The 26,527-nt window shown below is 38.7% G+C and overlaps 1 protein-coding gene across 1 annotated transcript in view; it reads left to right on the top strand.

Moving 5' to 3' along the window:
* The first annotated feature begins 15,251 nt into the window (after window positions 1–15,251).
* tacr1a (tachykinin receptor 1a) overlaps window positions 15,252–26,527 on the top strand; it is a 61,046-nt gene continuing 49,770 nt past the window's right edge. Inside the window, exon 1 of the mRNA XM_084945495.1 lies at window positions 15,252–16,031. Coding sequence (XP_084801621.1) covers window positions 15,628–16,031 — 404 coding nt within the window. The 5' untranslated portion in view covers window positions 15,252–15,627. The remainder of the gene's footprint in view (window positions 16,032–26,527) is intronic.

Below are 26,527 nucleotides of genomic sequence, written 5' to 3'. Positions count from 1 at the left end.
TCTCTGGTAAATCACAGTATTTCTGCTCTGTTGTACTATTTTTCTAAATCATAGTGTTTCTGTAATGCTTAAGTATTTTTGGCTAAATATATTCTTTCTGTTATCTTATACTATTTCTCCTAAATTCTTGTATTTTTGAGAAGTTATCATGTTTCTGGTAAGTTACAATATTTCTGTTATGCTATTGTATTTCTGCCAAGTATTATGTTTCCTCTAAGATATTGCAGTTCTGCTAAGTTATTCCATTTTAGCAAAGTTCCTTTGCTTCTGCAAAGTTTTTACAATTTCTGCAACTTTTCAGCTTTTTCAGCTAGTTTTTGCATACAGCTTCAGCTTTAAAGCAACCACACTGCATTTTCGCAGAAAATGCAAATTTTTCTAGTCTACATATGTTCTGAATTCTTTGGTGTCAGCAGTTTATAAAAGGAAACACAAAAAATCTCACATCTTCCACAAATAATTGAGATCGCATTCTCCGTGATGGGTAGGAGGAGCTTTATGGCAAAACCTCTGAAAAACTAAAACATCTAAAATTTCAGAAAAAAAGAAATCAGAAATGTTTTCATGTCTCTACGATACCTCAGGATGAGACTGGAAGACAGTTTGCAGGAGTAGAACCGAGTTTCAGCTCAGCTCATTGCTTGCATTAAGTCATCTGAATCCAGCACTTTCTCTGCCAACCTGCTTCAAACCATCAGTGCACACATACTCACCGAAACTGCCTTTTATGATGACAATAAGCTCCAAGGGACATACTCTCCTACTATACGTTGTAATACATTGTATCATATAGCATATAATAGTTTATATTGTCCATATTTGCTCTATTTTATGCAGTGAATTGTGAATTTCAATCACAGACAACAATAAGATCAAATGCATGTGACCTGTTCTTTTAACAATTTGTCATATCAATCATATCATACATGTTCAGATGTATATATATATATACATCTGAACATGTATATATATATATATGTATATGTATATGTATATGTATATATACATACATATATATGTATGTATATGTATATATACATACATATATATACATACATATACATATATATATACATATACATATATACACATATACATACATATATATATACACATATATACATATATATACATATATATATATATACATATATATATACATATATACATATACATATATATATATATATATATATATATATATATATATATATATATATATATACATATATATATATATATATATATATATATATATATATATATATATATATATATACATATATACATACATATATATACATATACATATATATATATATATATATATATATATATATATATATATATATATATATACATACATATATACCAAGGGCTCAGAGAAGAGCTCGAGAGGATGTGGAGGGTGAAGGTAACGGTGGTCCCCGTGGTAATCGGAGCATTAGGTGTGGTGACTCCCAAGCTAGGCGAGTGGCTCCAGCAGATCCCGGGAATAACATCGGAGATCTCTGTCCAGAAGAGCGCAGTCCTGGGAACAGCTAAGATACTGCGCAGGACCATCAAGCTCCCAGGCCTCTGGTAGAGGACCCGAACTTGAAGGATAAACCGCCCGCAGGGGCGTGCTGGGTGTTTTATATATATATATATATACACACTGTCTGTGGTAAATCCAACAGGGCAATGCTGAATCCATGTATGTCAGCTAGTGGCCTTCACTGGGGTCATCATCAAGGCCATATGACAAAATGCACTGATCAATAAAGCTGTTCTATATACTGCAATTGTCTCTTCATTTGGATCTCTTCAGACTTTCCTTCATGCACCTTGGAACTAGTGGAAATTGGACCAAAAACCATGTTCCTCATAACATTATTGCTGATGGTGGGTTGCTAGCTGACTCTCTGGGATCCAGTTGCCTAGGTAACCCCCTAACATTTTACCACCCTGTGACATGTCAGTAAGAGGCATCCTCGCTCTCATTGCTAACCTTGAAGTTGAGACAAGATGGTGACTACTTCGGATCACTAGTAGTTATTTATCCCTTTGCTGCCTGAAATCACAGAATGTGACCATCTTTGTGTTCTCTGGTCACCATGTTGCTGTCAGTCTCTTTCTGTGTGGACGCCCTTTGCAAGCAAGTGCAGAGAGATGCAGGTGTGTGTGGTGCATCCGTCCGTACATAAAGCTTCTTAACCACTTTTCTAATTTTGGTTTTCTGGTGCATCCGTTAATCATGGTTGTCATACACCCTGGACAGTTCACCATTCTACAGCATGGCTTGAAGTGCATCTGTTAATCACAACTCTTAGTTTTTTAACTTTCATCATATAAAAACAGCAAAAATTTAACTTGTGCAATTAGTTAATGGCTTCTTCATACACTTTAGCCTGATTTATTTAAAGTGGATATGAGCTTGACAAGCCATTCTTCACTTGGAGATGCTGTTGAAGGTAAATCATTTCATTGGTGAGTGCAGAGGTGGATGTACATGTTAAACCTCCTCCACATTCTTCATTTAAGACTTTTGAATCAACACAAAAAGTTTGCTGACTAGGTAAAAAGATGAGGAACTTAACTTGGCACTTCTCATCACTTAAATGCATTTATCAGACAAGATTGCCTTGTTTCTGTCCTGGCTGCTCAAACCGCACTGCTCAAACCATATAGTCCTATCTGTGCTTAAAGCCCAGTGGAATCAAGAATTGATATGACTGTTAAATGCCCGCAGGGAGGAACCCAAGTTGTGTGTATTGTTTGCCTAAACAGCTTATTTCTGAAAGTAATACGATGCCTAGTGTTTTAGTATCTCTTGCAATAAACAAGCGATCAATTCATTTTGCATAACGTTTATATGACTATAAAATGCCATGTTTCCATTGATGATGTACACAGCAGTGGCGGAGCGGGGGAGTGGCTTACTGGGCTTAAGCCCAGGTTGTTTTTTCAGAAGCCCGGGGTCTTTTGGAGTGTAATTTTTTCATAGTTAGATGCCTGGCTGACAAGTGTATAAAACAAAAACTACACACAATATTCGAAGCACATAGTGCACACTGTGGGAATTTACGACTGTGCGTAAATCCCCCCTAATATTGGTATGATCCGAGCTCAGACACTAAGCGACTGAGCGTGGGGGCGGGGGGAGCTGCTGCCTGCGAGTGCGCTGTTGGAGAAGCGCAGCAAGGCATACAGAGGAGAACTGAAGTTTGACCTGGGGTCCGTTCTTCGTACCTCGCTTACTACAGCCAAGATCAAATGACACATCCAAGATCAAATCATCGCGCCAACTTTGAGCTCGCTATTCCGGTTCTCCAAACACACCTGTTGTTGACGATTAGTACAGCTGGATGAAGTAATGTGAGATCACTGGGTGGCTTAAAAGGGGCTAGCATCGATAGTAGAAACATTGATCGGCAACCCTTTGATTGGTCGGCGAAAATGTCGAAGGAGCGCGCTCAGTATTTTTCGGCAGCAGAGCAAGAACTCTTGATTGAGGGATTTCAGGAGTGTCAGAGTTTAATTAAAACGCAAGGGAACACTGCAAAGGCTGCAAAAGCAAGGAGAGAGGGCTGGCAGAAAGTTGCTGACAAATTAAACTCGTAAGTAATTTAATAATAACAATAATAATAATGGATTGGATTTATATAGCGCTTTTCAAGGCACCCAAAGCGCTTTACAATGCCACTATTCATTCACTCTCACATTCACACACTGGTGGAGGCAAGCTACGGTTGTAGCCACAGCTGCCCTGGGGCAGACTGACAGAAGCGAGGCTGCCATATCGCGCCATCGGCCCCTCTGGCCATCACCAGTAGGCGGTAGGGTAAATTTATTATATTATATTACATTATATCATATTATATTATATTATATCATATTATATCATATTACATTATATCCTCTTTCACATTAGAGCCACAACAGGACCCACTAGAACATGGGAACAAGTAAAAGTGAAATATAAGAATATTCTACAGAATGGTAATATTTATCACTTATATTGCTTTTAGTCTCTTGAAAAGAGACCCTGAAATAATCTGTTTGTTTGTTTATAACAGCAACCAAGAAAAGGGCAGAGCAAAAAAAGACAGGTGGTGGTCCTGCACCCCCTCGTCAACAAGTTGGTTAAGTAAATAATACCCTCACGGGAAAATCGATATCTCTCTATGAGCACACTGTCGCGCTGAGCTAAAGGATCTTGTCTATCCCGCAATATACGCTGAATTCTGAAAACTCTCCTTATCAATCTTGCACCTTCCGCAATGGGTTGCTCGCGTACAAACGGACAGGACATGGCTGCGACAGACTTCCCAAATCCACCTTCGCTTTTATAGCCGTGGTCTCTCATCTTGATTACACGAAGTAATTTACTATTACTACTCTAAAATATGAATTACATCTGAAACAATCAAATACATGAAATAGAATGATTAATAGTACATTTCCCTTTTTTTAGGAAATGACCTGTATGTATCTGTATGAAATCAATAAAAGAATCAAATACTGCATTATCTTTAGTTACATTGATAATATTTATTTATGGAAAAACAGTGGAAAAATATCGCTGTTGCTTTCGTATAAATGAAGCGGACATACCTGAGTGGCCGCGATCTAATCCTGTTTACATAAAGTAAGCCTGCTCCCAAGCAGGTTTACGCTTACGGATCTGTTGCTATGACAGCAAGTCCCGGATGAGCTTCGGAGAACCGAACGATCCAAGATCACGCGAAATCGTCAACAATCAAATCCAGCTAACTTACTTAGCGAGGTACGAAGAACGGACCCCAGGTACCAAAGCAAATCATTCGTACTGTACAAATAATGTAAATATAACGTTGTATCACGAAAGATTGATATCAAACTGATCACTTGACCCATATTACGTTACTTGTTCTTCAAGTGAATCAACAAATGGCGAAATGAAAAGCCGAACAACAACAATGCTGTTTCTTTAGAGAGTCTTAGCTTACATGTGTTTATTTCATATTTTCAGTTGTTACAGCTAAATAAATCGGTTTCAGTAATGTACTGATACACAAGAATGGACATAAGGGGCTTCTTTCAAAGAAAAAACTCTGGTAGATGTTATTTTATATATTATGCTTTGTATGTTGTTTAGTATATTTCTATGCAAAACAAGAGGAATTTCAATACACAGCAGTATATTCACAGTTGAAACCAGATATTTACATACACTTTATGGAAAACACAAGAACATTTTTTTTACTGTACAACATCAATTTAGAGTAAACTTGTTTTGTTTTGGATAAATAAATATTGAAATATCTTTTGAATTATTTAAATGTCAGAATAAAGAGAGAGAGCTGTCTATTTTTTTTTTTTATCCTTTTCATCAAATTTAGGAGTACATATACACTAAGTTTATTGTTAATTGATAAGAAAACTCCAGAGGATTCCATTCTGAGCTGAAGAAGCTTCTGATAGGTTAGTAGAGTCTATGTGAGTAAATTGGTGGCACATCTGTGGATGCATATAAGGCAAAACACAGAGCCTGTTTCTTTGACATGGGAAAATCAAGAGATATCAACCAAAACACCAGGAAAAGAATTGTGGAGCTCCATAAGTGTGGCTCAATTTTGAATACAATTTGGTGCCATTTGCAATTAAGAAATACAGATAGTTTCTCTCTTTACTCTTAAAGTTAACAAATATGTTTTTTATATTTATCAATCTAAAAAAATAAACATTTAGTCTGATTTGATGTTACAATTAAAAAAGTGTTTGTGTTTTTATCTGAAGAGTTTGTAAATATCTGGTTTCAACTGTATATTTGATGATGTTGGTGTTTGGCTTGATTGTCAGCACAAAGAGGGAGAGAGAGGAACAGAGAGGGAGAGAGAGGAGAATGAGAACAGAACAGAGATGGAACAAGAGCAGGTGAGACACACATGTTAGTCAAATGGTCGTTTACCAAAAGTATCACTGTATCATAGGTACTCAAGTATCTCGTACCTAGTGTTTCTTTCGAGGTTTGTTATTTTTCAAATTCTATATTTATGCAGGCTTGTTTGCACAACAAGGCTAAATAATTATATAAACTTTTCTCAATCTAAATAGTGGACTTTGGTAGAATTAAAAAATAAGTGTAGTGCAGGTCTATGATGATTTTTAGTTCTACTATCATCTAGTTCTGATTCTGGTTCTGTCTTGGTTAAATCCTAAGTAGTCCTGATTTTGAACTGTTGTAGTCCTGTTTTAATTCCGGATCAGATCTGGGTCTGGTTGAATTGGGGTTTAGTCCTCGTCTTGATACAGCCCCGACTTTGTTCTGCCTTGCTGCTTAATTAAAAAAACTAGTTTAAGGTGTCCTGCATATGTGATATATATTTTTCCCTATATGAAGTCATTCTTTTTTGAACAAAACTCAAAACAGAGCCTATTAATCTTTCAGTCATTCCCCCCCCCCCCCCCCCCAATCCCACATGCATACTACCACATTGATACCCCCGGGTGTATCAAATGTCTGTCTCAGCCTCTGTTACACAGGTGAATGAATGAGAGCCATTTTATATCATTTTGCTGTTTCCATTACAACCAAAATTATCTGTCACACTTTTATTGCTCACTTTAACTCTGACTGACTGGTGCTATTATGTTCACATCAAACTCACGCAACACCTCTTTCCATCACAGCGGTTGGGTTTAAGAAGGCACTGGCTGCCGTGGAGAGATGCACTGATGTCAGCTGTTAGAAGCTAAGGCAAAGCTAGCTATTCTTTCAAGCTGAAAATCAGACGTGACTGGCAAATATTTTTTCTGATTTAAAAAAAAGAGAGAAGGAAATAGCTTCAGTTTCACCAGCTGCTTCACATGACCGAGGCTGGATTGTATGACATGTTTATGTCATACAATCCACTTGCCAAATTAATCATCTGCAATAGCTTTACTTTGTACTAACCTGCCTGATAATTTAGCAGAGTTATTGTTAAATTATTAATTACTTTTTTAATTTACATCTCAGTCTGTGCATCTTTGATGTGTTCACGTGGATCCACCTTAAATAAAAAAGTATTAAAAGAGTCATCAATGACAGCCAGCTGTTGTATCTCTCTTTTCCTTGACATAAAGTATTTCCTTAACATTGGATCCATATTATATTTTAATATTTCTCCTGGTTATTTTTTCTTGCAGTAACAGCCCAATTGTTGTTACTCTGAAACATGGACATCGGGGAACATTACTTTTCACTTTAGTTTTATTTAAAGTGCAACTATAAACTTTCAAAATAAAGACAATAAAAAGCTGGATTGTTGAATGCCCCCAGCGATCCAATACTAATTCTTCTAAATATGTCCTGGGCCTGGTCCGTCATCCTCAAACTGCCTATTAGAACTCAGTCATTTGCAGGATGTAGGATGCAAAATTGATTTGACCTCTGTGTAATTTGGTCGGTGCTCTCACTGACCTTGTGGGAAATATGTGTGTTGGCAGTTAATATATGTAATGTCAGGAAGTATTGCAACTGGCATTTTCATTCAGTCAGGAGATGATGGATTTTTGTGTGTCTAATTAAAAGAGGAAGGGAAAGATCAACAAATAGTTGCCAGTGTGGCTTTATAGCTTTGCGTTGCTTTTAAGTTTAAATCAGAAAATAATTACTTTGTGTGTTTAAGCAGTGCTGCCAGTCTGTCCGCTGAGAGATTTTTCATTAAAGTATAAAACAGTTTGTTTAACAGTGGTGTATGTGTGGTTTATGCGGCCTAATCATATTATTTTATATAGGGATTTCTCCTGTCTCTCTACAATATCTGATATTCCAAAATAAATAAATAAATAATAAAGACCCCCCCCCCCTCCCCTCATAAAAAAGTTCACTAGTTTTATAGGATCTATTAAAGAAGTTCAATAAAATACATTTGCATAACACATTTGCAATATGTGGTTAGCTTTATCTGTTTACAAGAAGTTTTTAATATCAAGCACAAAAAGTGTCCCGCAGACCGTGTGGGGTGTGTGAGGAGAACCTAAGTGTTGACACGCTTTTGTTTTGGAACTCAGTTTCAAAATAAAAGCGAGCCTTTTATTGTGGCTGATGAACATCAACATCAAAATTCGAACAAAAGTGAAAAGGGGCAAAAGCAAACTGAAAACCTAACTGGGAAAACCAAATAACTAAGACAAGAGAAACGAGACTGAGGTACTATGAAACAACTATGATTACTATGAAAACTATGACTTCTATGACAAAACGTGGGGGAACATAACTCAGACGACGTCACGAGGAACGAATGGAAAAACACAGACTAAATACACAGGAGGTGATGAGGTGAAGGGAAACACATGGGGAAACAGCTGACACAAATTAACATGACGACACCACCAGGAGAAAGTAAAACTAAAACAATGAACACAGAACACAAGACCTCTTCAAAATAAAACAGGAAGCCTAACAGGACACAGACATGACACAAGCAAGATAACATGAAACATGACCGACTAACGCATGCAGACTCCACACGACGCACTGAGAAGGGAGACTAAAACATACAGAAAGAAAAACACTGAGGACAAGACAGGCCATATAATAAAGAGAATAGAAACAGACTCATAGCTAAGAATACACAGAATAGCCTAAACTAAACTTGAAACTCAACCTGAGAATAATACAAGAACTAAACATCCTTTCCATCTACCTAAGAATTCACAAATAAAACAATAAGACCCAGCCCCTGACAAAAAGTAACACTTTAATGTAAGTAACACATAATTACGAGTAAAAATTGAGTGTTGCAAACGTTAGTGAACGAATTAACTCAAACATTCTTCTTCTTATATTTTTCATCCTGGGAAAGTAACTCGCATAAAAACATATGCGAAATCTTTGAGTTCCCTCACTTACATACAATCACTGCGCTCTCGTTGTAAACAGTACTTTTCTTTTTCATTATTTTTTCATTATGCTAAAACCTAGTTTGTGTTGGTGCAACATGTTAGTAAATCTGGCCCTTACTGGCAGAGTTATTATAGTTTTTCTAATTAGTTTTTGTTTTTATTTTATTTGGATTTTTTTGGTTTGTTTTTAATTCAATTTAATTTCAGTTTCCAGATTGAATTTTCTTATTTCAGTTCAGTTTTTATTGTTTAATTTTATTTTCATTTTTATTAGTCTCAGTGTTCACCTCCCTGTCTTTTTAATCATTACTGGATCCACAGCAGATGTCAGGGCCAGATTTAGAAAAATTCAAAGCTTGTTAAAATCTGTTGACTCCCAGTCTTCTACAGGGAGTGCAGAATTATTAGGCAAATGAGTATTTTGTCTTCATCATCCTCTTCATGCATGTTGTCTTACTCCAAGCTGTATAGGCTCGAAAGCCTACTACCAATTAAGCATATTAGGTGATGTGCATCTCTGTAATGAGAAGGGGTGTGGTCTAATGACATCAACACCCTATATCAGGTGTGCATAATTATTAGGCAACGTCCTTTCCTTTGGCAAAATGGGTCAAAAGAAGGACTTGACAGGCTCAGAAAAGTCAAAAATAGTGAGATATCTTGCAGAGGGATGCAGCAGTCTCAAAATTGCAAAGCTTCTGAAGCGTGATCATCGAACAATCAAGCGTTTCATTCAAATTAATCAACAGGGTCGCAAGAAGCGTGTGGAAAAACCAAGGCGCAAAATAACTGCCCATGAACTGAGAAAAGTCAAGCGTGCAGCTGCCAAGATGCCACTTGCCACCAGTTTGGCCATATTTCAGAGCTGCAACATCACTGGAGTGCCCAAAAGCACAAGGTGTGCAATACTCAGAGACATGGCCAAGGTAAGAAAGGCTGAAAGACGACCACCACTGAACAAGACACACAAGCTGAAACGTCAAGACTGGGCCAAGAAATATCTCAAGACTGATTTTTCTAAGGTTTTATGGACTGATGAAATGAGAGTGAGTCTTGATGGGCCAGATGGATGGGCCCGTGGCTGGATTGGTAAAGGGCAGAGAGCTCCAGTCCGACTCAGACGCCAGCAAGGTGGAGGTGGAGTACTGGTTTGGGCTGGTATCGTCAAAGATGAGCTTGTGGGGCCTTTTCGGGTTGAGGATGGAGTCAAGCTCAACTCCCAGTCCTACTGCCAGTTTCTGGAAGACACCTTCTTCAAGCAGTGGTACAGGAAGAAGTCTGCATCCTTCAAGAAAAACATGATTTTCATGCAGGACAATGCTCCATCACACGCGTCCAAGTACTCCACAGCGTGGCTGGCAAGAAAGGGTATAAAAGAAGAAAAACTAATGACATGGCCTCCTTGTTCACCTGATCTGAACCCCATTGAGAACCTGTGCTCCATCATCAAATGTGAGATTTACAAGGAGGGAAAACAGTACACCTCTCTGAACAGTGTCTGGGAGGCTGTGGTTGCTGCTGCACGCAATGTTGATGGTGAACAGATCAAAACACTGACAGAATCCATGGATGGCAGGCTTTTGAGTGTCCTTGCAAAGAAAGGTGGCTATATTGGTCGCTGATTTGTTTTTGAATGTCAGAAATGTATATTTGTGAATGTGGAGATGTTATATTGGTTTCACTGGTAAAAAATAAATAATTGAAATGGGTATATATTTGTTTTTTGTTAAGTTGCCTAATAATTATGCACAGTAATAGTCACCTGCACACACAGATATCCCCCTAAAATAGCTAAAACTAAAAACAAACTAAAAACTACTTCCAAAAACATTCAGCTTTGATATTAATGAGTTTTTTGGGTTCATTGAGAACATGGTTGTTGTTCAATAATAAAATTATTCCTCAAAAATACAACTTGCCTAATAATTCTGCACTCCCTGTATATTTACATTCATGAAGGTGTCTCCTGACTGTTGACTTTGACAATTATTTGCCAACCTCTTGTGTTCTTGACTTGGTACATGTAATGAAGTTTTTTTCCCTTAACCAAGGAAAGAATTCTCTCATCATACACTTTATCTGTCTTTTAAGGTCTTTTGGTGTTTCTGAGTTGGAATTGTATGGGAACAGGCCTCACCTGGTCATTAAACTGCTTAACAGTCAATTGACTGATTAACTTTGAGCCTCCAAAACTAGGGGAATGTGTATAGAAAATGCCCATTATTACTAATCAGTTAATACTTTTGTGAAACTCTTTGACTTAAAGTCTAAACTTCCATAGCATCTTGATTTTAGATCCACTTTCGTAAGATGAGAGGAAAACTACATAAATGATGTCTTTGTCCTGTAAATTATGGAGCTAACTGCAGTTTTTTTTTTTTTTTTTTTAAATAAATACCTGCAAAACCAATATTATTACATCAGCCTTAACGGGTGCTAATGCGAAATATTGGCATGCCTGCAGGTTAAATTAAAGAAACAAACTTGTTTTTTTTTCTGCTAAACATTCAAGTATTAGCACATTAATTATAAAAGCTCCAATGAAAACTCAGCAGTAGTACCATGCTGAATATTTTAGGGGAGAAAACATGGAGGGATGTGCCCAGAAAGTATTCACTTTTTATACAATTCCAGCTAATCAACTGATTCATTTACAGCCTAATTTAATTATAAGTAAGATATTTTAGTGCACACACCTTTAATGAATATAGAGGACTATATATTTATATACATAGAAGTACATTTCCCATCCTGCATGCATGCCTTAGAAGGGAAGGTTATTGGGACTGACCTGGTAATTTCATGGCTCGGGCTGTGCAGTCAAATGTGGATGGGGCTGGAAATGAGTAGGAATATTTAACTGTTGTGCATGCCAGTCTGTTATCATTCATAGCTGTGGCTTCTTCTCACACCTTTATTCTCGAGGATTTTGCTCTGACTGTTGTGATGAAGTGGACATTTAAGAGGGGATCGAAGCTTCCCTGGAGACAACTGCAGTGTCCTTGAGCAGGAGCAAAATCAACACAGTTGAATGCTATCAATTTATTTTCAGAGAATATCTTTTTTTTAAATTAGTATGTTGCTGGTGTCACTGAGGAACTTTTGGCCCAGTTTGGCCACAATTCAATGATATTAAACTAAAAGTGGCGGTACAGTAATACTAACATGCTTCAAAAGAAGGATCTTTGTCTACAAGGGCAAATACTTCATAAACACTTGTCCTGTATACTCTGTTTAACGTCATGTTATTGTAAACTATGGGTGTCCAGCTGATGCACGTCTTTGCATGTGTGTATTATTGACATGACATCAAGATTTCATTTCTAAAATAAAACCAATGCATATAATTTGCATTGTATATACATAGATACATACATACATACATACATACATACATATACATATATATTTTGCAATTTGCAATGTATGTATATACAATGCAAATTATATGCATTGGTTTTATTTTAGAAATGAAATCTTGATGTCATGTCAATAATAATTTTATTTTAATAAATAGGAATCATTTTTTCAGAACTTTCTATGAGTAGTACACCTTTAACCCAAGCCTTCAAAGGCTCATGCAGTACACTACAGTATTGTAACTCTACATAAAAGACAAATAATATTCCAGTATGGAGATTAGGGTGAGCTGCTGCTACAAGTGAACATGAAGGGGGGAACATGAGGTAAATTGAAATGCATCGAAATGCTCAATAAATATCACAGAACAGCTTGTCACATATTGTATCCTGGTAGGTGGAGAAAGTAAGAAAGCGAAGACAGGAGAGAAAAATGAAAGGTTTTTTTCAAAGGTAAGGATCGCTCAACAAGTGACTTTTGATAAAACGGAAATTTAAAGATTACTTATAATGTCCTAATTAAGTTTAGAGTTTTTAAATTAGATAACTGGATATATACATGATGTGTTGCTTAATTGTGTTCTTGAATTATACCAATCCAATTTTTGTGTTATTCAAGGGTTGCATGGAAAACTGGGGCTATTTAGGGCAGGATAAACTGGTTAGTGTCATATGTCATGTAGACTGAGGACCCCAAATGCAGACTCATGGACAAATGTTAAACGAAAACCAGCTTTTATTTAATATAAATCAAAAATCCAGTAGGAAAAGCGGGAACATGGGGTAAACACTGGGAGCTAGGAAAGCTACAGGAGCACACCACAGGATGTAAAGTAACAGAAACTGGAACTTTTATAATTGTAGCGTCTTTACAATATAACGTGTCTTGAGGGAACTGTTGTTGTGATTTGGTGCTATTTAAATGAATTGAGTTGAATTGGGCCCTGCGACAGACTGGCGACCTGTCCAGGGTGTACCCCGCCTCTCGCCCCATGACAGCTGGGATAGGCTCCAGCGCCCCCCGCGACCCTGAAAAGGATAAGCGGAAGCGAATGGATGGATGGATGGAGTTGAATTGGAAGCTGGAAACAGGCTGCGGGAAACCGGATGACACGACAAATGGCAATTAGAGACTCAGACAATTTATACACACAGCAATGAGGCAAGGGGCAAACAGGTGGGAGACACAGCAGGACACAGCGGGAACAAATCATGGCTAATGTGACTATAGAAGTTAAACTCAGCACAAGAGAGCAACAGTGTAATGTCCACGGACACTTTAGAAGGGCCTTCTAGGGAATAGAGGACAACTTGTTCAGGGGGAATTAACTGATTAAAGACTTTATGAAATATGGCCTCTAGAACTACCATGGGGCAAAGCCTCAAGGAGTAGTCCTGACCTGATACCACTAGAATAAAATACTAATTTCTTTAAAATGTATAGCTAATAAACGACTGAAGGCAGTCAAAATACAAATAACCTCTTTTTTTCTTAATAAGGCAATAAACAAATGGGCCCTAAAAGAGTGGGGCTACATAAATACCCAGCTAGGTGCTGAGTAGTTAGCAAGGTAGAAAATACTGGAGTATCAAAGTTGTGAATGCATTCATAAGAATGCAGTATTATTGTGGTAATCACTATATTTCTATTATAGTAAGACCTGGTGGCCTCGAATTTCTGGCTTTAAATGAAGAGATGAGTCTTATCACATTTGGAAGGTACAGACCGTTCATGGAATTATATTTGATGTCTACAAGACAAGCTCAGAGATAGTCAAGTCATACAAGCATCTTACTGAGTGAATAACTACGTGCTGAAGCAGCTCAAAGAACTCTTTCCTCAGTAAAAAAGAAAACTGAATATAAAGGAAAAGAAAATCCTCTAAATAATTTAAAGCAGGAGTAAATACTGTATTATATTATGAATCAAAAAGTGTTAAAATCAATTCAGTAATGTAAATGTGGCTCGTAATATGAAGACCGTTGAGAGATCAGTAAGACTAGAGAAGCACTGTATAAATGCCAGAAGCTTAACATATTTATCACAGCTACAACATTTTTGGCACTAAAGACTCCCTTATTCCAGTGATAGGAGTTATGGTTCATTCATGTCACACTCTCCAGTCTTTCAGTACCGTAAATAGTTCGATGGCAACCTGCAAAGAAGTCTTCTTAATGAGTTCATTCATTCTCTCACATTACTTTTCCTGACAGACCTAAAGACAGATCTTTCTGGAGAGATATAAAGACAGGACAATGCCCACATCTGTCTCATTGTCATTAGACACTGTATTGGTACATTATCTTAGCAATATATATGTGATCATCTCATCATATGATATGATACGATATGTTATGATATGATGTGATCATATATAAGGACTGTAAGAAGAGCCTTGTGAAAAGAATGACAGGACTGCAGATTTTTCATTTATATCCTGTGAAGCAATCAATCTTCAATCAAACCACTCCAGTCCAGAATCCAAGACCACAAGAGGGGGTAGTGAGTGAGAGGACCTGGGTGTTCATTATGGCACCCCATCACTCTATACTACAAGCCACAGTCAGAAAAAAAGTCATTTTTAGCAGCACCTTCTTAATGTAACCCAGAACCAAGAAATAATAAATTTAACAATACCGTAAAAAGTGTTAAGAGAGACACAACTTATGCACTAAGTAATTTTTATGTAATGCATAAATTTGAGGGCATTTGAAACGAAGTCAAACAATGTTTCCTTATCTTACATTGTAATTATGAGGTAACATATTTTCACAAGTGGTATCTGTCTTTTATTTTTAAATTGCACCAACAATGCCAAAAAAGATTGTATATATTATTATTTTGTACATCATAACTGTAACTGTCCATGAAGGAATTATAGTAAAATTACATTAAATTAAGTATTTAGGCGTAGTAATCAAGTCACCTGGATTCATCCGTAATCATAATTACACAGCCAGCCTGTTGGACGGGAGCGCAGAAGCTCTCTTCAAAAGCTGGTGTGCAGCCGCTCAGTCAGAGTAGAGGAGCAGCAGGAGGACAGCACACAGACACGGAGAGAGAGACACAGACGGAGCTGAGCTGTTACCATTGCCAGACTCGTTCTGGTGCGCGTAAAAGACGCCTTTCTGTTTTTACGCACAGCAAAAAAAAAAAAAAAAAAGAAAAAAAAGGGGGGAAACGTGCAAAGATTGATATGGAAGTTTCGACTTCAAATACTTTTTCTGGTTCGTTGACTTTATTATTTGTAGGAGAGCGGACTCTCCGCAGACTACAACTGTACACTTAGAAACGAGCGTGACGCTTTCGGAAACTTTCCAACATTCACTTGCGTTTGGAATCGTTAACTTAGTCGTGTAATTAATTGGGGTTATTTCCGCCGGTTTAGTGACATTTTCGCTTCTAAACAGTAAAATGGATCCTTTATTCAGTACTACCAATGCGCCAAATTGGACCAGCAGCTCCAATGATACCAATAACGGGACCATTTACAGGAACCAGTTTGTGCAGCCGGTCTGGAAAATCGTCCTTTGGGCCATTGCCTACAGCTGTATAGTTATCGTGTCCGTAGTAGGTAACATCACAGTCATCTGGATTATTATGGCGCACAAACGCATGAGGACTGTCACCAATTATTTTCTCCTGAACCTCGCGTTCGCCGAAGCGTCCATGTCTGCATTCAACACGGTGATCAACTTCACCTACGCGATGCACAACGAGTGGTACTTTGGACTCGCCTACTGCCGCTTCCACAACTTCTTTCCGATCGCGGCTGTGTTTGCCAGCATCTATTCAATGACTGCCATCGCTCTGGACAGGTAAGCTTCTGTTTTCACAGCCAGTCTGCTTTCAGAATACACAAGAAATGATCAGTGTGCCCCAAGTGTTTGGTATTGGAAAACACCCGTAAACACCCGAGACCGTCTAATGTAATCTGCCCATTCACGGTACAGTTTATGTTTCAAAATTCCACGAAAGCGAAGAGTACATCCATACATATCGATCATTATGAAAACAGCTACTATTGATTTCTAAGAGCGTATAGGTGTGGTTAAAAAAAGAGGTGCAAATGCTTTCACATTGTTTTTGTTTGGTTAAATATTACTGACTCTTTGGGAAAAAAAGGTTTTAAATTACATAAGAAACTTCATTCAGTAGTTGGTGTAAAAGTACTATTGACAGTATTGGTTTTCCTTCGCTGCCTCTTTTGTTTGCATATGGCGAAACAACGCGTGACGCACAGGAAGCGCAATAAACAGCCATGGTTAATGGTTCATTGCCTTCTGGATCAAACCCTTGTCAAATAAGAAAAAAAGGAAAGCAAAGCTGTTGCTAAAAGTTTTGTGCATTCATTTTATGTCTTCATGTATACTCCTGTTACTGAAAATATAGCCTTTGGGGGAAAATATTTCTAAGTCTTTGCTCACTCTTAATGAGCAACCTTGTGTAGGAACACTTTGCACCAATGCACCATAATAATCCTGAATGCATAGAAAGCCCTGCTCTATTTGAGTAGGTGTTTGTGTGAGTGATAAATGTGTGTTGTTGTCCTTGTGTGTTGTGTTGTATATATAAATCTGTGAAGTATCTATCAATATTTCCATGTAGGTAATTATCTCTGTGTGTGAAGATATGTGCATTGCTCAGTTTGAAACACATTTATATGTGTTATGTGTAAGTGTGGGTGGATGTGGGTGGGTGTACATTTGAGACATCCATTTTCCTGCTTAACCACATGAAGCTGTGTTTGCAGCTCTGTATTTTCTGCATCTCAGGACATGTTAGCCACTAATTGTCTCACTGTGGAACACCATTAATCTGAACTTTCCAAGATTAAGTGAGAGATTTGGTTAGAGCTGAACAGAGCACAAAAGGGAAGCGACAACACATGCTACATTCAGTCTGCTCACTGCAAACATACTGTTATGAGAGTTTGCCAATCAGGGGATATAAGAATCTAGCTATCCACGTGCATCCACACAACACAACCATGATATTAAAATCCCTGTAAAGGAACATTAACTTTACCTTGACAGCCCCATATGTATGCAGCCAGGAAAAGATAGTATTTTAGAATATGAAGCTGGAGGTAGACACCCACTGTGACCCATCATTCACAAACAGCACTACCTTCACAGTTAACATTTCATCTCTTAATGACATAGATATAAAATCATTTCTGTCTGTTGATCGTATGTTTGATGAATGTGTTAAATAGGGGAGGTGGCGCAGTGTTGCTGTAGCTGATAAGACATTCCTTTTCTTATCTCCATCCTTTTCCTCATCATTTCTGGGGTGCTCTTGCACTGCACAGCCCACAGATCAGCAGTACAGCTGCGTGCTGAGATCAGTGTGCTGCTCCAATGCTGACTGTATTGAGGTAATTGGTAAAAAACAAAACAAACTCAGCTGTAGAAAAATCTTCTGGGGCCGTATGTGGATTCATTGGGTCCTTTATAAAATGGAGTTTTCAATTTCTTTCGCCCTGGATTTTGGGTAGAGGGAATTAAGAGAATTTGTCAAAGTGGCAAAACAGTATAAACCTAAAACCTCTGATTACTGTAGTGGGAAAAAGACTATAACACATGAATTGATTCTTCAGTATTTTGATGATTACATTTGATCAAAATTCATGGTTAGCACTGTTGCTGCACAGCAAGAAGGTCCTCAGTTCAAGTCCACCATCAGGCCAGGGTCTTTCTGTGTGGAATTTGCATGTTCTCCCCGTGTTTGTGTGGGTTCTCTCTGGGTACTCTGGCTTCCTCCCACATTCCAAAGGCATGCAGTTAATGGGGATAGGTTAATTGGTAATTCTAAATTGCCCATAGGTGTGAATGTGAGTGCGAATGGTTGTCTGTCTCTATGTGTTAGACTGGTGACCTACCCAGGGTGTACCCTGTCTCTCTCCCTAAGACAGCTGACCCTGAAAAGGATAAGTTGAAGAGAATGGATGGATGGCATTTCACTGGTGATGGTGGTGCAGTGGTTAGCATTGTTGCCTTTAACCAAGAAGGTCGTCCATGGGTGAGCTTGGGGGCTAGCTGTGTGAGGTTTGGGCACTCTGGCTTCCTCCCATAGTCCAAAATAAAGCTTGTTCAGTTCATATTCTAACTAGTAGGTGTTAATGGTTGAATGAATGGTTGTCTGTCTGTGACTGGTGACCTCTGCAGGTTGTACTCCACCTCTCCTCATTTGACATTAGATAAACTGTAGAAAACTGTCTTGTGAACTACACTGTTGAAGTCTTATATTTGGGAATCATTTGTATTTTATTATCATTATTATTATTATTATTATTATTATTATTATTAAGTTAGTAATGGGTAGCTGACATAGTTACGTAAACTGTATATAAAAGATGGATGGTCTGAAAAGTAAAGTTTATAAAGTGGATTCCTACAAAAATGTATGCGTTAGTTGAGTTTCGCCTGTGACATCTTGGAGCCTACTCAAAGGAGGAGGATGGCAACTCTTTGAGCTGATCTCTCCCAATAAAGTGTAATCCTGTAAATAATGAAATATGTTACTACTATAATATTCAAGTGTGTGTTTTGTTTTTAATTCCATGGTGTGGTTTTTGTTGTGTGTCTAGCAACTTGGGTACAAAAACACCTGCTATATCGCGGATAAGTGGATATATAGGAGCCTTTACAGGGTTGCTGTGAGATACTTGTAGATCCGTGCCTCTTCAGTACCCCATGACAGGGTTTTCTCCAAAGGTGGAGAGGTTGATACCAAAAATAGAAAACAACTGGGCAAAGTAAAGTGGAAAAAAAATATTATTTCCCAATAAAAATGAAGTTACCATCACCCCAATATTCACAAGTACAATTACTGTCTCATCATTTGAAAATACTGCAACAGTTTTAACATAAACGTCTCATATCCTGTTGGATTTATTTAAACACTGACAAGGGTTTTTTTTTTGTCATCTATAGACTTCTGTTACCATTACTCACACATTAATAATAAAAAGAAAATCAGATTAAGCTATTTTTATTTCTATTCTAGCCAGTGATTATTCCCATGCTGACGCTTACAAAAAGTTGAAATGGCAACAAAGGTTTTGACCAGCAGAGGGGGGGTTTGTGTCCACATGAATCCTCAAGAAATGAATTTTTTTGTAGACCCGATCGGATGGAAAGCTCCCATCTTTTATGCACCAGGGGTGATCATATGTTGATAATTTCTTTGGATAGAAAGGTGTGGTTAGGAAGTAGAAACCCTTCTAAATAAACTGCAATGGAAACACTATATTTGTGTGAGTCTGTCTTTATGTGAAAGCTCAGCCTCTTAAACTCAAAACTCTCCATTCATCAAGATTAGTTACTATATAAAGCAACACAGTGCACAGTGTTTTTCCAGGATGGATGATGGCATTGATATTATTAAGTATCCACATTCTGAGTGCAAGATTATAGATACGATGCTCTCCAAAAGGCTGTAATGGCATAAAATGTACTTACTGCAAACAAACATAATGCAACGGGCCACATTTTACAAAGTGCCAAAAACATCAGTTTTTCAACAACAGTTGATGGTGATGACGAAAAAGTATAAGAAGTCTTTGTTTGAAATCAGCTCTGTAATTCACTATTGGAGATTTCAAATAATTGAGGGTTTAAAGCAATATTTTACGATACTTATAAAACAGATGTTCTTAACTTCATCTGATTAAATTTATGTGTTTATATAAAAACAAATATGCAGAATGTACTGGCCTTTCAACAGCCACTTTGCATAAGGCATCAAGGAATATACTCCAGCTTGCAGGGGTTAGAGAGTGCAGAAAATACATTGCTGAATATTGTTCAATAGTATTCAGTGTACTTATAATCACTGTGCTCACTGCAGCATGGAGGTGGTAACAGAAAATTCTTATTGTCTCTATCAGCCATATTTCTCTTCCATTTTGTTTCTGTCATCGCAGATAGCTGTTTCGTCTTCTTTCACTCCCTGATGATAATTTTCCCTCATGTTCATTCTTAAGAGCTGCTGGTATGTAGTAATGAGTGGTTTACTCTGAGTCGATAGGTTGCAATTATGAACACCAAGGATTTTGAATCAGCCGGTGTGGAGGCATAAGTATGCATGTTCAAGTGCCCATTAGTCTAAAGAAACTCTTAATCTACTGATTGGACAGAATGAGCCAGACAGACACTATATGCCAATTAGCTTCATGTATATGCATTAAAGGGAAATTAGCCTAATGTTTTCTAAGCTATTAATGGATCAGCTAAAAGTTATTTAACGAAACTAAGGAACCTCTTAACCTTACCTAAGAGCGAGGCCAGATTTGACGTCATTATGGGAACCAGGAGCTGAAATCAGTTAGTTTACCTGAACAGGCAGCAGCATTCCTGAAGAAGAAAGAATTTGCTCTCTAAGGCATCAGACTGTAGCTCCTCTTTAAAGTGCTTTCTGTTTGGTCAGTAGCATTAACAACTGACTTTCAAGAGATTTCGGTGATGGTAAAGTTTTACATGCTGCAGTTTTGCCTGGAAAATAAAGGGATATTTATTGCTGAGGAAAAGTAGAGAATTAAGACAATTACAAACTTAGAGCCATTAAACAGCCAACTTTGATATTCCCGTCTAAATCAGAGCGTCTTAGGATATTTCAGCTTATTCATTTTATTCAGCTCTCAGATTCAGCAAAACACTTCTAAACTCCTCACATAATTATGAAATTATGTGATGGTCATCAATAAACATGCTATCCAGCAGATCAGAGACTACTGCTTACAGAAAACAAATGAATAGTCCAATATGATGTTGTACTGAATTTTAGTTTATGGTTTTCACTTTTAGTGTTTGCCAAAATGTTTCCATTTCATGCCAGCATTTTGGCTTTTCTACAGCTTGTTCTTTGAAAAATGTAATCTCAAGGTGGCTCATTGAACATGACACTGTTCAATGTAATCAAATGGCCTACACTGTTACCAGATCTCAATCTTGGCCACAGAGAATTAAAACAGCTCTTTAGGCAAAACGGGGTTTAACCCAGTACTAGCAAGGTGTACCTAATGAAGTGACCAATGAGTGTACTTGTATCTGTTCTACAGAGCACTAAGAAATTGTAAATCTGTTATTAGTAATCAATTACAGCTACCAGCTGGACCACATTAGGTGCCAAATTAGAAAATGATGCCAAGAATAGCAGCACAACAGTAACAATGGCTTCCACTTCTCTTCTTACAGGTTCCAGTTATTTCTCTGCTGAGAGCAGAGACTTTGTAAATGGACATAACCACTTAACCTCCTAAGACCCGAACTCTTCCATGGCATGCATTTTTAATTTCTCTTTGATATTTGGGCTGATTGTGTCATGATTAGGCTGTGTGCAGGCAGGATGAGGACCCAAACGCAAGCTCACGGAGGCAGGAATGAACTCAAAACACAGTTTTATTGCTGACGGAAGTTAAGGCGATACAAAATAATATGTAGGTTTCCTGCGAATGGAGCCTTAGCTTGACGCTCCGCTTAGTCCCTCTTTCCATATCCAAAAAAAAAAAAAAAAAAACAACAGTCCTTGATAGTTTCTCAATATTTACTTCAAAAGTCCAAACAGGTACACAGTAACAAAATTCCAAATTATGAAAACTTATAAAGCTCAATTCAAAATGGATGAAGAGAGCTTGCCAGGTCAAAAAACCATGTGGCTCCACTCTCCTCTCGCCCAACTTCCTGCCCTCTCTGCACCATCAAAATAAAAGCATACATTTCAAATTAAACTGCATGTAGGCTCCTACATTACCGGCCCCTAATTGTTATCAATGTCTTTGAAACAATTACTCCAATATCTTTAACTTAAATTAAAAGGTCTATGGCTACATTACTTAATTGAACTTCAACTATCTTAAAGAAATCTTCTTTCACTTTCCTCCACTCAGAGGAAACTAGTTCTTGACCTTCAAAGAGTGCATCAATTATCTTCGGCTTCTTGCAAAAGGCACAGCTTTGTAACTGGTCGACAAAGCTCATTGGTCTTGGTCTTTACTTTCACCTGACGCACCAGACCTTTCTGGTCTGGAAAGATCTCTACGATTCTTCCTAGTGGCCATGAATTTCTGGGTGCTGTATCATCTACGATCAGCACAACATCACCAACATGGAAATTTCTCTTAGGTGTAGTCCATCGTTGATGCTCTTGGAGCTGTATGAGGTATTCCTTGCACCAGCATTTCCAAAAAATGTCTGCAAGATATTGGATTTGTCTCCACCTGCGATTTACATACTGGGCATCCTTGTTGAAGATTCCTGGAGGTAATTCTGGCTTAACCTTCAGCAACAGGAGATGGTTGGGTGTTAAAGCCTCCAGGTCATTGGGATTTGAAGATTCCTTTGTAATAGGCCTTCTGTTTATAATAGCCTCAGCTTCACACAGCAAGGTGTGGAGACCTTCTTCATCCAACAGTTGTTCTTTTACTGTGACATTCAAAATTTTTCTCACTGAGCGGATGAGTCTCTCCCAGCTTCCTCCATGGTGAGATCCCGCTGGTGGATTGAAATGCCATTGGATCCCCCTTTGCTGCAATGATTTTATGATCATACTGGAGTTCCATTCTTTAATTGCTTTCTTTAACTCACTGTTAGCTGATCGGAAGTTAGTTCCATTATCCGAGTACATCTCTTTAACTTGTCCTCTTCTGGCAAGGAATCTTCTGATGGCGTTGAGACACGCATCAGTGTCAAGCGAAGATGCAACCTCCAGATGTACAGCTCTTGTGGTAAGACATGTGAAAATGACACCATATCTCTTTACTTGACTTCTTCCCCTTTTTACCAGGAATGGACCAAAGTAGTCAACACCTACTTTGGTGAACAGAGGGTCATCAGGCAGGATCCTGCATTTTGGTAAATCTGCCATTATCTGTTTGCCAGTACTTCCGTGTAGCCTTTTACAGGTGACACATTTTGACAAGAACCTTCTAATGGCTCCATTTGCTCCAGGGATCCAGAATTTTTGACGCAGATGAGCCAACATGTGATTCCGTCCAGCGTGAGCTGTAACATCATGGATATGTCTTAACACAAGCTGTGTGATATGTGACTCCTTTGGCAAGATGACTTGCTTCTTAGCATCATCTGGCATTGCTGCTCGACTCAACCTTCCTCCAACTCTTATGACTCCATCTTGCAGTACTGGAGTCAACTTGTAGAGAGAGCTGCTTTTCTTCACCCTTTGATGTTCTTTCAGCATTGCCAAGTCCTGTTCAAAACTTTGCTTCTGACAGTACGTCACAATTTCCATTTCTGCTTCAGACAAATCATCACAGGTTAGATTTTTTCCCTTGAAAGTTTTCTTGAATTGGCTCATCCTGATTTCCTCACTCATTGTGCTAAGCCTCTTCGCTTGCGTCAGCAAAATGATGCAACTGGAATACGTGGGTTGCAGATTTGCAAAGGCTTGACGACTTTGGAGTTGACAGGAGCATCAAGTCAAAGCATTTTGGTGCACCAAAATGCTTTAACCCCTTTTTAGGATATTATCCATATATGCAACATATTCCTCGTAAAACTTGACATCTCTGGTGAATCTTTTCTGTAAGTTCAGCGCACGTTGCACGGCGACTTCTCTGTTGTTTGGCAAGCACAGCGCCTTGTTTCTCACTGGAAGACAAATACTATAATGGCCATCCTCCAGTTTTGCAGACTGAGACACCATGTTCAGAAACTGACGATCTTCCTTGGACATTTTAAGATTTTCGTCTTGTCCCGCATCAGGAAAGTCCTGCTTAAACTGTAGCTGCCAGAGCTCTTCCAACCTGGCAACTGATATCCTATTCACAGTCACTTGTGCCAATCTGTTTCTCCCACTCATGTCGCCTCCACTCCTAAGTGGTCCATTTATTGTCCAACCTAATATTGTTCTCACTGCGTAGGGTCCATTGTCCATGCTGTTTACCACCTTAAGCGGTTCCATGGCTTTGGGAACATTCACTCCTATGAGTAATCCAACATCCGCTTGGATAGTGGGAAGTTTCACTTCCGTCAGGTGAGACCACCTGTCAACATCATCCTGGCATGGGATATTGTTTTTACTTACAGAAATGTGGTTTTGTGCATACACCTCTGAAAGTTTGAGAAACTGGCTACCGTCCAGACTGCTGACTTCCAGTCCAGTCACAATGCAGGTGTTCACAACAGATTCATTTCCCATCGTTCAGAGTGAGATTTTCGTAGTTCGTCCGTTCAGGTTCAGTTGTTTTATCTGTGACTCTGTCACAAAGGTGGCTGAGCTGCCTTGATCTAAGAATGCATATGTTGTTACTATCTGGTTCCTTTCTGGGCCTTGACACGTACTGGAACGATTGGAAGAATACAATCTTCCTTACCGGCCCCAGTCATGCTGAAAGTTGCTGTTGTTTGTACAAGAGCACTTGATACGAACTGTTGAGCAGTCTCCCTTGCTGTTTCTTCTTGTGAGTCCCTATTGGTGATGTGCAGCAGGGTAGGATGCAGTTGAGAGCATTCTTGACAATGGAGCTTGTCTTTGCAACTGCTACTCATGTGACCATGTTTCAAACAGGCGAAACACAGTCCTATGTTTCTCAAAAACTCAATCTTGTCCTTATGAGGCTTGTCCTTGAGCTTTCTGTAGATTTGGAGGTTGTGTTGCTCTCCCTTGCAATAAACACAAGGTTTGCTGCTTGAATCCACTGGGACAGTCCATGTTTTTGATGCCACTTGTTTGGCACTTTCTGTCTTGTTTTCCATTTGAGGGTCAGCGATGGCTGTTGTAAACACTTTCTTTGGTTTGAATGTCTCTGGGTATTGTGGCTTTGCTCTTTGTCTGAATGAGTCCTTCACACCTGTTGTAGTTTCCCTTATATTTCCATAAAGTGGGTGCAGCACGTACCTAACTTGCTGATTGATGAACTTGACAAAATCCTTGAACTTGACTCTTTTCTTTGTTTTGTCTTGCAGGTCACAAGCATACTTTCGCCACGATTCTTTAAGTTTGTAAGGAAGCTTGTTAGCTAATGCCCGTAGGTTAGATGTATTATCCAAGTCTTCCATGTAGTTAACATCTGTCATTGCATTGTAGCAGCCGGTGAGAAACAACGCAAAGGACTGTAGTGCAGTGCCGTCTTCTGGCTTAATTGTCTGCCAATCCAGGGCCTCTTTTATGTAGGCTTCAGCTATCTTAAAGTCATCTCCAAAAAACTCTTTGAGCATTTGTTTCGCCTTTGTATAACCCACTGAAGGTTCCATGTGGATGCAACTTTTAACCAACTCATGGGGTTGTATTCAAGTGGATCTCCGTTGAAAGTTGGAATGGAGATGTCAGGTAATAGAGATGCTTTGTGATTCTTTACCAGGTACTCAGTGACGTTAACTTGCTGAGAAATGGCTTGACACAAACTATCAAGCACAGGTTCACCAGCCCTTTCAGTGTTTGGCGCAGGCACTGTCCTTTCTTGCATTGGTGTCTGCACATCGTCGTCGTTGTAGGGTGCAGATGAGACATAATGCGATGTTGGGTGGAATGTGGTTTTAATCTGTTTTGCCATTCTGATCATCATCTGCAAAAATGCTCATGTCTGGCTGTGTATCTTCAAATTTTTGCTAAACTTCCAGTTTTGCATCAGACTCAGCAAGGGCAGTCTGCATAGCATGCATTTCCTTTTTAGCCTTTATTGCAGCCTCTCTTTGTTTTTCTTCTGCCTGTAATTGAGCCTCCTTTCCTTTCATTTCTGCATACCAATCCGCTTCTTCCTTTTCTATTGCCAAACTCTTCTCCAGAGCTGCAGCCTTTGCCTTTAATGCAGCACGCTCCATTGCTACCTTTAATCTAATAGAGGAATGGGGTTCAGATCAGGTGAACAAGGAGGCCATGTCATTAGTTTTTCTTCTTTTATACCCTTTCTTGCCAGCCACGCTGTGGAGTACTTGGACGCGTGTGATGGAGCATTGTCCTGCATGAAAATCATGTTTTTCTTGAAGGATGCAGACTTCTTCCTGTACCACTGCTTGAAGAAGGTGTCTTCCAGAAACTGGCAGTAGGACTGGGAGTTGAGCTTGACTCCATCCTCAACCCGAAAAGGCCCCACAAGCTCATCTTTGACGATACCAGCCCAAACCAGTACTCCACCTCCACCTTGCTGGCGTCTGAGTCAGACTGGAGCTCTCTGCCCTTTACCAATCCAGCCACGGGCCCATCCATCTGGCCCATCAAGACTCACTCTCATTTCATCAGTCCATAAAACCTTAGAAAAATCAGTCTTGAGATATTTCTTGGCCCAGTCTTGACGTTTCAGCTTGTGTGTCTTGTTCAGTGGTGGTCGTCTTTCAGCCTTTCTTACCTTGGC

Source organism: Perissodus microlepis, chromosome 12, assembly GCF_051167445.1.
Source record: "Perissodus microlepis isolate ML-2025 ecotype Zambia chromosome 12, ASM5116744v1, whole genome shotgun sequence".
Taxonomy (NCBI): domain Eukaryota; kingdom Metazoa; phylum Chordata; class Actinopteri; order Cichliformes; family Cichlidae; genus Perissodus; species Perissodus microlepis.
Note: the sequence above shows the minus strand (reverse complement) of the source record. Positions and strands in the feature narration are given on the sequence as shown.